The sequence below is a fragment of the Nicotiana attenuata genome, unplaced genomic scaffold, assembly GCF_001879085.1.
Source record: "Nicotiana attenuata strain UT unplaced genomic scaffold, NIATTr2, whole genome shotgun sequence".
Taxonomy (NCBI): Eukaryota; Viridiplantae; Streptophyta; class Magnoliopsida; order Solanales; family Solanaceae; genus Nicotiana; species Nicotiana attenuata.
The window spans coordinates 8,676-20,680 of NW_017671379.1; the positions used below are offsets into that span (position 1 = coordinate 8,676).

At 36.4% G+C, this 12,005-nt stretch overlaps 2 protein-coding genes across 2 annotated transcripts; one reads left to right on the forward strand and one right to left on the reverse strand.

Annotated features, from left to right (window-relative positions):
* The first annotated feature begins 650 nt into the window (after positions 1–650).
* On the forward strand, positions 651–7,142 carry LOC109207920 (serine/threonine-protein phosphatase PP2A catalytic subunit-like). Its single transcript, XM_019370919.1, has 11 exons — positions 651–975; positions 2,222–2,278; positions 2,930–3,013; positions 3,670–3,741; positions 3,925–3,996; positions 4,162–4,202; positions 4,307–4,373; positions 5,698–5,889; positions 6,001–6,090; positions 6,174–6,281; positions 6,636–7,142. The coding sequence occupies exons 1-11, from the start codon at positions 886–888 to the stop codon at positions 6,699–6,701; spliced, it is 939 nt and encodes a 312-aa protein (XP_019226464.1). The 5' UTR covers positions 651–885; the 3' UTR covers positions 6,702–7,142.
* Positions 7,143–8,223: 1,081 nt separating this feature from the next.
* LOC109207922 (phytoene synthase 2, chloroplastic-like) lies at positions 8,224–11,485 on the reverse strand. Its single transcript, XM_019370920.1, has 6 exons — positions 11,025–11,485; positions 10,589–10,639; positions 9,973–10,145; positions 9,644–9,879; positions 9,361–9,553; positions 8,224–8,450 (listed from the first exon to the last, which is right to left on the reverse strand). Exons 1-6 carry the CDS (start codon positions 11,350–11,352, stop codon positions 8,286–8,288), a joined length of 1,146 nt encoding a protein of 381 aa, XP_019226465.1. The 5' UTR covers positions 11,353–11,485; the 3' UTR covers positions 8,224–8,285.
* Between the last annotated feature and the right edge of the window lie 520 nt (positions 11,486–12,005).

The following is a 12,005-nucleotide window of genomic DNA, read 5'->3' on the forward strand; positions in this document are numbered from 1 at the left end:
TGTTAGGCGTAGATGGGGAGGAGGGACTGGTTGGGTTCGTTTGGTCGTTGTTGTGGGTTATGGGTGAAGCCTTGTTTCCGGTCGTGGGGATGGTGCGAAGATACATGGGTGGTGTGTAGAAGACGAGATCCGGGGGAAGGGGGTGTTTCTATTATAGTTTCTGTTTATTTTTTTGATTTTACAATCTTTTTAATGAATACTAACAGATACACGCGCCATTTGAATGTGACTTGTACGCACTATGTCCACGTAAGATAAGTTACCGCAACATAAGCATAGTCAATGGTCAAAGGTGTTTATTAGTTATAGGTTTTACGGGTTTGAGTGTTTAAATGGGAAAGATAAAAGTTTGTGTATCGACTTTCAAAAGCCCTACAAGTTTAAGTGGCCAGGAAGCCATTTTGCCATTAATTTAGTGTTTGAGATCCCAAATCATATATATACACCAAGTGGAAAAAGGGACTTTTAACATATTTGACGGATCGATAAAAAATAATTATAATTGCTAGTCAAATATAAAAAGAATATATACATTAATTGTATATAAAATCTATCTATTATATGTATATTATAAATTAATTTATAAAGAATATATAAAAGAGAAAAATATAGTTACTTGAAAAAGTAAAAGAAGAAAAATAAAGCTAGAGGGCTCTTTCCAATTTTCCCTTCTTTGGTTCCATCACCACCACTCACTCCTCTCTCTTTCTCTCTCTTGAGTGGAGCCGAGAAAACGATGTCGTATAGCACCTGAAACAAGAAAACCAAATCAAACCCACCACCCCCTCCCATTTCCCCTTCTGCTGTGAATTGTGGGAAAGTTCCAATCTTTTTTGTTTTTCTGTGCTTGTTGTGAAGAAAAGATTCAAACCCAGAAGGGAAAAAATGAGCTTAGATCCAGTGGTGTCATCTCAAGGAAATCTTGATGAGCAAATTGCTCAGCTTATGCAGTGCAAACCCTTATCTGAACAAGAGGTAAAAATTTCACCTTTTACCCATTTGATCTTTTTTTTTTCTGTTTTTGTTAATGGGTTTTGCTTTTCTTAATGAATTTTGGAAGATATTTGGATCTGGGTTTGATTATTCTCTGTGTTTTTTGTATGTCTTCTTATTCATTTCCTGATTTGTTTGTTGATCCGAGAATCTGTATGGTATCCCCCCCCCCCCCCTTTGGAACTTTTGGGGGTGATGAGGAAATTATTTGAATCAGATTGTTTTGTCCTTCAGAATTGATAAATGGGTACTTTTCAACATTTGAAATTATTTCAGTTTCCTATTTTTTTCTGTAGGTTAATTTCCATACTGAGTATAGTTTTATAAAAGAAAATGCTTGGTGAAGTTTGTAATTTAGCTTTAAAAATTGAACCTTTTTTTATGATTGATTAATTTCAGTTGTGTAATGGTTTTCCATACAAACTATAGCTGTAAAGCAGTGAAATATTCCAAGACAATATATTTTTGTTACTAGAGCTTCAATGTGTTTTTCTTTTTTTCCACAAATTGAAGTGGAAAACTTGGTTAGGTCTTCTTGTTATTTTCCCTTAAAGCTACAATTTATTTTCGACAAACAAATGGTTCATTTCGTCAGGTTACTTTTTCTACATATTTGTCTTGATTCTCCTTTCTTCAGGCAATCCAAGATCCTAATGATAACTTGCCGAAGTCTAACTGTGTTTAAGCTTAAATACTTGAATGTGTTTCTTAATCAGCAAGTGATTCATGTTTTTTCTTCAAGAACTTGTAATCTTGCCCTAGTAATTGTTTTTCAAGTAGAAAGATGGTGCCTGGCATTATATACCCCCTAACAACAACAAAAAGGAGGGTTCCCATCTTTACATTTCTCTATTCCTGTGAGCTGATAAATTGGCGTGCCCAGTGGTTAATCGTGCCAAAAGAAAGTTGTCTAAATAGAAGTTTGTAGCATCACTTTGGCTCTTCTGCTAAACTTGATTGTAAAACTTATATTCGGGATAGCCCGATGAACATTCTTCAAAATCGAACTTGTTACGCTTTTGAACTTACAACATTCGAGCATATGTCTATGGCTGCTCTTGTCATGGTGATGCAGATAATGCGGTATCTCGTGGAATTGGACCAGGCTTGTTGCATGTAGTCTTTTCTTAATTTGCCTTTCTTATAAGGCTTCTCGCTATGTAAAAAAAAAGGTGTTACATTTATTAACCTGCCGGGTTTTACTTTTATTTTATTTTAATGTCACTAGGTAAGAGGATTATGCGGGAAAGCAAAGGAGATCTTAATGAATGAAAGCAACGTGCAGGTACTGTACTTATATGATTGCCTTTTCTCTTTTTCTTTGGGACTGTTTGTTTTCCTTTTTGGGAGGGGGGAAGGGACTTGCTCAGGACTTAAAATTCCTCTTTTTGTTTTGAATTAAGACGTCCCCACCGAATTATGCTTGTTAATCACTTTGTTTTCAAGTTTCAGACGGTAACAAAGATGGTCGTGATCTGTCTATGCAGGGATATTTGTGTTTGTTTTATCTTTTGAGAAGGAATTTGGGTTTGTTTTCTTTCTGTACCAAAATTCTGTTTATTTTCTCTCACATCATTGCAATGAGAGGTGTAAAACTTTATAAATATAGGTGTATGATAGGTGCAAAGAGAGGTGTATTCTAATAAAATTTTGTTATTTTCTCTAGATTGTTGAAGCTTTGGGTCCACAAGCATGTAACTGAGGCTTCAGCTTAGCCCAATATGCATAACACAGTAAAAAAATCTGATTTATATATCTGACACAAGATCATACTGATTCATTGTATGCGAGACTGAACTTAAAAACAAATTATTCTCTTATCAAGTTGAGAACTCTCAGGCTTTCAGGTTTACCATTTGTGTCTTATTAGAAAGATTTAGAAAGTGCATGATTATTTTATTGTAATATTGAATGGTTTTAACTTTCCCTGTTGCAGCCAGTGAAAAGCCCTGTGACTATATGTGGTGATATTCACGGGCAATTCCATGATCTTGCTGAGCTTTTCCGTATTGGTGGGAAGGTACCTGCGCTTTTTGTTCTTTCTGGATTTTGTTCAATGGGACTAGCCACTAGGTTTATGCTTTGCCAAGAACAACTGTCTTTTAATTTTCACTTCCTCTTTTGGTGGCGATGGCCGATGAACATTTGAAAACATGTTGGTTATTTGGTTGGAAAAGATGTGCTCTCTCTCTCTCTCTCTCTCTCCCTCTCACTCTCTGTGTGTGTGTGTGTGCGCGTGCGCTGAAGGAGGAAGGGGAAATTGTTATCAATAAGGTTTCTAGAGATACACAAGGGTGCATATACTGTTATCTAACTATTGAAGTATATATTTGTTACTGTAATCAATTTCTCTCTCTTGAGGATGGGCCTGTAATTTAGCTCCTTCACATAAGCCGAGGCCTAAACAAAACCATATACAAGGGAAGGATCAAGGACGTAATATCCTTAGAAATCATATGAGATGGCTGGTCAGTTGATTAACAAGCTCTTAGGGGTTGTTGATTTTTTATGGCTAATGAGCTATAAAATGCTAGGCTATAAAATTATTCTAGTGATTTTCTTGATAAGTTTTAGCTTCTTTTTCTTTTAGGTAAATTTGTATGCCTATACTTTAATGAAGGCGACGGCAGTCAAATTTGTTTTCCTAACATGTCCTGTTTTTTGTTATATTTGCAGTGTCCTGACACTAACTATCTATTTATGGGAGATTATGTAGATCGTGGATACTATTCTGTTGAAACAGTAACGGTGAGATTTTTTAGCTCTTGCACCTCCAAATGCAGTTAGAGGGATTTTATTACTTCTTCATGGATAGAAGTAGGAGGATTTTGTTGTGCGCCAATATCTCAATTTTTAGGGCAAAGCAGTGTCGTGCTTACTTAGTTGCTAGTGATGGTGTCATTTTGAATGTTAACTTGTTTGTTTTTGCAGCTTTTGGTGGCTCTCAAAGTTCGGTATCCTCAGCGGATTACAATTTTGAGGGGAAATCATGAGAGCCGTCAGGTATATACAATTATGTTAGGATTTCTTCCTTTACATTTTGCGTCGAATGGATCCCTTTTCTCAGTGAGTTGCATTAAAAATAGTTGTTCATTCTGTTTCTGTTATGGATTGAGGCTTGCTTCAGGTTTAGATTTTGAGATCTGATTGTTTGTTTTCTTCTTGCAGATTACTCAGGTTTATGGGTTTTATGATGAATGTTTACGAAAGTGAGTCCTCCTATTTTATACATTTTCTTGGTTGCATTGTCTCATAACTTTATTGTTTCGCGGGTGGAGTGGTGTAACTGATAGACTGCATTTGCCCTTTACAGATATGGTAATGCCAATGTGTGGAAGACTTTCACAGATCTATTTGACTATTTCCCGCTCACAGCGTTGGTTAGTATGATTTCCTCAATTTAGTTATGTTGTTGATTTCATAGACGATTATTATCTATTACTTTACTTTTATGTCTCTTCGTGTTTCTTTCTCTCTTTAATATGTATTTAGCTGCTGCTGCTGCTTAAATCTTGGGCTATGGAAATTCAAAGACTTAATATTGTTATGGAATTATGTTGGGATGGGCTAATATTGTTATGGAATTATGTTGGGATGGCCTTGAAATTGAACGCCAATTCGTTGTGTTCTAAATTGCATTAAGCATCCCATACCTTGCTTTTATGTATTTCTTTGTCAAGGAGGGGCACATGTTTCTGATGAAGAAAAACTAGCTTTGCCAAATATGCTAGGTTGTTGACTATTCCTGAATTTTGTGGAATGAAGTGATATTACATTTTCCTTCTTCTTCTCCTCCTCCCTACCTTTTTGAGCCGAGGGTCTATTTGAAACAGCCTCTCTACCTTCACTAGGTAGGGATAAGGCCTGCGTACACACTACCCTCCCCAGACCCCACATGTGAGAATATACTGGGTATGTTGTTGTTGTTGTTGTTCAAGTGATATTACATTTTCTCAAGGCATTAATGTTCTTTTTGAAAGCTCTTAGTGCTTTGGCAATATGTTGGGCAGCTGAGTGAGCTGGTTTTGTACATTAATTGTAGATTGTATGTAGGCCTTATTTGGGAGCACATTTGCAAGGTTCAAAATAACATTTGGAGCTCATTCTGATTTTTAAAGTGCTTTGCGATCTAAATTACTTACATTTTATGCATTTCAGCATGGTTTTGCTTGTACGAGGCGAAACTACCTCAGAGAAGCTTTTTCCCAAATGTGAATTTTGCATTTAGCACTCTGAGAATGTCGAGATATTTTGCCGAGCGAATAGCAGATAAATTGAACATTATCAAATGTAAATTTGTACGCATTTTGATTGCCAAATAGAATAGTAAGCTTGTATGACATATTCATCAATCCTTGTTTGATGGAGACGTGTTGCTAATTGGCATGTAATTAACTATTCATAGAGCTCTTTTCTGTCCTCCCCCCCCCCCCCCCCTCTCTCCCCATCTGGTGGAGAGGTCATGTGAGGAACAAAGCTTACTAATTTATTTTTGGCCATGTTTTGGCTTAAGTTGAACTAACTAGCACTCCACCGACATGCCAAATATTTGCTTGTTTATTGGATGTAGGTTTTCTCTCTGTATAATTTCAGGAGGAAAGATATGCTTCTTGTGCAATTTCATGTTTTTCCCTTAAACTTGATGTTTTCCGAAGTTCGTGTGGTCTTGAAATTGTAATGACAGGTTTTCTGCAATCTTTATAGGTTGAATCCGAAATTTTTTGCCTCCATGGTGGTTTGTCTCCATCTATTGAAACTCTTGATAATATTCGTAATTTTGACCGAGTCCAAGAAGTTCCACATGAGGGGGCCATGTGTGATCTTTTGTGGTCTGATCCTGATGATCGATGCGGCTGGGGTATTTCACCCAGGGGTGCTGGATATACATTTGGCCAAGTAACTTACCTACTCCGCATCACTTCAATTTTTTCTGACGTATCTAGTGGTTCTTATTTGTTTGTATGAGCTAATGAAGCTGTGGGATATCGTGTTTTTGTGTTCTAACAGGATATATCTGAGCAGTTTAACCACACCAACAACTTGAAATTAATTGCGAGAGCACACCAACTGGTTATGGAGGGATTCAATTGGGCACATGTAATTAATCCTATATACCTTATATATACTTTATGTACAAATTTGATCCAAGAGAGACTGATTTAACCAATTTCTTGTTGCAGGATCAAAAAGTGGTTACCATATTTAGTGCCCCTAATTATTGCTACCGCTGTGGGAATATGGCATCCATCTTGGAAGTTGACGACTGCAATGGCCATACATTCATTCAGGTTTCTCTCTCTCATGAACCGGCAGACAATTAGTTGTGCAAATTATGTGCTCTAGCTTGATAACTGTTACACCCTCCGTTTCATTTTATATGGAAGTGCTTGACTAGACATGGAGTTTAAGAAATTTCTTTGAAACGTACCAAAAGTATCCTTAGAACTTGTTATCTTAAACATTGCTATGACATTTCTATGGCTATGAAGAGCATGTCATTAAGTGTAAATAGTAAGATTAAAGTTAAGAGAGTGTGCAAATATAGAGGTTATTCTTTTGGAACAGACTAAAAAGGAAAGATTGTCATATAAATTAGAACAAAGGGATTACTATTCTTGTTGTTTACATTTTTCATTTTGCAGTTTGAACCAGCTCCTAGGAGAGGGGAACCAGATGTAACCCGAAGAACGCCAGATTACTTCTTATGATCAAGCTGCATAAACATGGTGATTTTATTTCAGCAGTTCTTGCTAACTGGTTTATATGCTGTGAGCTTCCTATGAGTTCTATAGTTGTTACTGCTATAGTATCACGATACTGCGATTGCATGAAGCATGTAAATCGGGCAGGTGACGTGTTCTTCCTCTCAGAGTTCTCCTGAGACCTCATGGAAATGCAGTGAAGAGACAGTTAAACCGATAACGGAGTCACTACTGCATGTATCATTTCCAACAAACAATGTTCAACCGTTTTTCTTTTCCTTACATATTTTTTTGGTTACTAGTAGAAAGGACCATCATTTCCTTCGTCGATATTTTTGTCACCTCTGTAGAAAGACGATATCTCTCGGTCTGAGCTCTGTAGAGGCAAGATATTATTTCTACCTTATAATGGGTGCTTGAGTAATTTATTTTCTTTCACCTTGCTTAGTTTGCACTCTATTTAAATTTTTTTATTTTTTATTTTTTTGAACTATTAAGTCGTAAATGATTCAATTATCGGGATGGAAAGAATTGCTTAATTGGTACATAACAACAAGAGCAACAATAAACTCAGAGTATTTTCATAAGTGGGGTCTGGGGAGGGTGGGATATACACATCCTTACTCTTATCCCGGAAAGATAGAGATGTTATTTCTGAAAGATCGTCGGCAGAGGCGACAGGTAGTGACTACACAAGATACATTAAAAAAAAAGAAAAAAGAGAAAATGCAAGAGTGATTCTCCCGTATCACTTAAAGGCTACCAGAAGAAAATAATTTTCCATGATGTTCTTCTTTCTCTTTGACTTTACGATATTATTCTAACAAAAGCTAGTGATTGGCTGATAGTAGTTGCGATTATTCTAACAAAAGCTAGTGATTGGTTGATAGTAGTTGCGACTAAGAGTTGAATTTAAGATTGTCGAGTTTAATCTATCTTATATGACCTAACGTCTGGTAAATAGTTTGGCATGGACATACATTGTGAGGGAAAGTCTACCTGTAGATGGTATGTTTTGAAGTCCACATGTTTTATCTATGTGAATCTTGCCTAATATCTTCTAAAACAATAACAATAACATACCCAGTGTAGTTCCACAAGTGGAGTCTAGGGAGCAGGGGCGGATTCTGTTCAATAGCTAGGGGTTCCCGTGAACCCAGTAGCTTTTGTCTACAACCCATCTTTGTATCGAAAAATTCATTAAATGTATAAGAATATTTAGCTTGGAACCCAGTCCGTTCATTCAGTTAGTATTGTATCAACTCAAATTTTTTGTAGGAACCCATAAACCTAAAATCCTGGATCCGCCTCTCTTTGGGAGGATAGAGTGTACACAGTCCTTACCCGTACCTTTAAGATGGCAGAGAGGATGTTTCCGGTAGACCCTCGGCTTGATATCTTCTACAACATAATAAATAAAAGACTCTTTTGTTTGCATGTGTCTATAACTTGATTTTTACCATAGAATTCAAGACAATTTTGGAATTGTTCAAGCAGAGAATGTCATTTCCTTCTAAATTCAAGACAATATTGGAATTTTTAATACAATACAATAATTCTCTTTACACCTTACAACTTTCTGTATTTTGTCTATTGAATGGCCAAACTGGGCACAGATAAAGCTCTAGCATATGAAACAGGTAAAGTTACTAACTTTTTGGCCCTCCCAACATAAGCTCTCTTTGTTAAGTTATCAAAATCATTTTCTTCTATTGCATCCAAAATTTTCCTGTACAAAATTAAGGATGACCAAACCTGCACCCAAGAAAACATATAACAAACTGATCAAGACATAGTAAAAACAGGACATTATAAGTGTTGTTTTTTTAGGTTTAGGTACACACTATCCTCGCGTTAAATTAGGCTTTGCATGGTTGTTGTCTTCTCATGTCATGAGAACAAGAGGGGCATGAAGATAGGATCTTTTCGACCACTAACTATATTATATAGCGGATTAGATGAACACCATCACCTATGCATATACGTTTTGCATTCAGTTCTAGCTATTTCGATACCTTCTAATCGACCTGAACAACGTAACAAATGGAATATCCTTGTCTTTCCCGTTTGGGACCAAACACTTAAGTAATAACTTCCATGAACGTTTGAATTGAATAAAATAAGTTTAACTTTTCATTGAAGATAATTTGGCCATAGTAATGGTGCCTGTGAAGCAAAAGTGGTATGAACACTAATTTTGAGTGCCTGAATCATATCTAGCGTTGGTATGGATGCAACATTTTGACCATTTCACTTTAGTTCAAAAAGTGTAGGAAGGTTATGTCCATAGTATAAGAGTATATGGAATGATCTTTGAATAAAAAAACACAACTGCAACCAAGAACGTGGTCCAACGGTCAATGAAGTGGGTGAAAATTATGAGAAATCAGAGTTCAAATCCTAGCAGTGACAAAAGGCATTAGGTGATTTCTTCCCATCTAACTAAGCGTTGTCGGGCAGAGACCATAGTTACTTGGTACCAGTGCTGGTGGGAGATTTTTATCGCAAACACACTCGCACACACTCAAGGATGAAAATTGTAATTAACTCTTTCTTTTATTTTCACAACTGTCTATATGTGGCTTTTCATGTGTACATGAATCTTGATTAGCCTTTGCCTATCTTTAATTGAATTGATATGGAAGTTTTTATGAAGTGATCTTACCGGCCAACGGCTAGCTTTGTTAAGATGAGAAGCACCCTCCTCAGCCAGGTTGAAGTAGAATCTTGCCCTTCTGATCTGCTCCTTCATGAATTCCCTCCATTGATCAGTGACTTTCCTTGAGAACACGTCTTCGTCACATAATCCATACTGTGCTAGTTCATCTTGTGGCAGATAAACTCTTCCTCTCAATGCACTAAAACAGATCAGTAGCAAAAATGGTTAGATAATCTAAAATGGCAAGTTGGATTTACACTACCAAGAATTAGCCTAAATGTGAACTTACTCTTCTCCAACATCTCTAAGAATGTTAGTTAGTTGATTCCCTATGCCTAAATGAAGTGCTGAATTATATACAGTTTGAGCTGAAACTGGAGTTTCTGGTGCAATTCCCATTATTGGGACACTCATTAGTCCAACTGTTCCAGCCACACAGTAGCAGTACATGTACAGCTCCTGGAAATTTGCATATCGGCTTTTCCTCGTATCCATTCTCATTCCCTCTATCATGTCCTTGAATGGCTACATATCATAAACGCGAAAATTTGTATCAATAATACTAAAAAGATTAGTTCTTTTAACAAGAATGAAGGAGATATTGAAATTTTTTTGTACCTTGATGTCTAAAGGGAAGTTGGAAATGGTATCAGTTAAAGCAGAATCAAGAATATCATAAGGTCTGCAGTTGAAAATGTCTTCTAATCTTTCTTCCCATCTATCAAGAACAGTGTTGTTCATGTAATCGGCATTAGGTCCATCGACAAGTTCATCTGTTCTCCTGCACCATACTTGAAAAAAAAACAAAAACAATTTTAAGTTCAACTTTCAACATACAGATCAAATACAACAACAACAACAACAAACCCCGGGTAATACTGGGGAGGGTAGTGTGTACGCATACCTTACCCCCACCGTTAGAGAGGCTGTTTCCGATAGACACTCGGCGCGCGAAAGACAAGAAAAAAAAAACAATAGCACCAAGCAGTAACAACAACAAGATAGTAAGAAATCGAAACGAAAAGAACAACAGGTAATACTAACCTAACAATAATAGGATACAAGACTAACACTAATACTCTCGACTACCTACTAGCCGTCTACCTTGATTCTCGACCTCCACACCTTCCTATCCCGGGTCATGTCCAATATTGGATATTGTTAATTTAGACCTTAAATATTAAGGCCTAGTAATTTGCTTAAAAGTTGAGATCATTTTATCACTATAGCTTACCATAGATAGCCCATATTGCTTTTTGTCTCTCTGGAGTCATCAGTTTAGTTCCTGCAACATGATCAAATTGAACATTAGTCATATACAACAACAACAAAACCTAGTAAAATCCCACAAGTGGGGTCTAGGGAGGGTGGTGCGTACGCAGACCTTACCCCTACCTTATGAAGGTAGAGAGGCTGTTTCCGGTAGACCCTCGACTCAAGAACAGAAAAGGGAGCAATAAACAAACAATAACATCGACAAGGTAATAAGACATTAGTCATATAACCATCAAAATGAAAACTTTGAAAAGTGAAACTTAATAGCACATTAGCAATTATAGCAAAATTTGAAGCCATAGATTGTACAAGAAAGAGATATCTATCACATATAACTTGATACTATACTATTTATCACTATGTCAATCTTGAAAAGAAGGGATCAAGAAATGAACCTAAGTAGAATGTTTTAGCATATTCTGCACAAATTTTCCTGCATAATTCATAAGCTTCATCAAGAAACATAGGATCAAAACTTGGCTTTCTATAACAATCATTCGTAACATGTGTTTGCCTCCGCACAACTTCGCGAACGCGTTGATGAGTGTAAGCAATTCCTTGTACTGATAATTCATGGATTTTACTTTGTCCATTCTTCTTAGGTGCAACTGTAAGAACTTCAGCTGTTATATATAATTTTCCTCTGCATTTCTGAGATGAAAATCTTCTATTTCTTGCTCTAAGGCAAGAGTTGGCTGAATAAGGAAGTATTGTTGGACACATATTCTGTTTTACAAACTACAGAAGATGTAGGAAATGAGAGTCTTTGCCTAAAGAAATGTTATGGAGATAATTTATAACAATGAACTAACAAATATGTCTTAGTTATTAAGAATTTAATTAAGTATAGTTTAGAATAGGTGGGCTGCAAAGTTTCTATAACTTGACAATTACAATGAAAAAAAGACTATTTATGAGACTTTTTAAAAAACACAAAGGTGGTTACAACTTTGTCATTTCTTCCATGCTTTTTAATATTCGGTTTAACTTAGTAACACGGTCAGTGAGGATTCATATACCCGTCTCCAACTTGTTTGGAATTAAGGCATAGTCGATCCCAACTTGTTTGGGACTAAAGCATAGTCGACCCCAACTTGTTTGGGACTGAGGCGTAGTCGTTGTCGTTTATACTGACGGCATGTAACCTGCTTTGTTTTCCAGGTTTGTGATCTCAACTTTTTTGGACAATTACCCACCGTTATCTTTTAGGTGACTGAATAGCGTAAAAATCTTTTACATCGACAATATATATTACTTAAACTCTTTTAATATTTAATTTCAGAATGCTTAATCTTTTATAAGAAAATGCTCTTGGAGAGCTCCATGTTACTCAAGATTCCCATATGGATTGTTGTCTTATGCCATGATCATTGTTC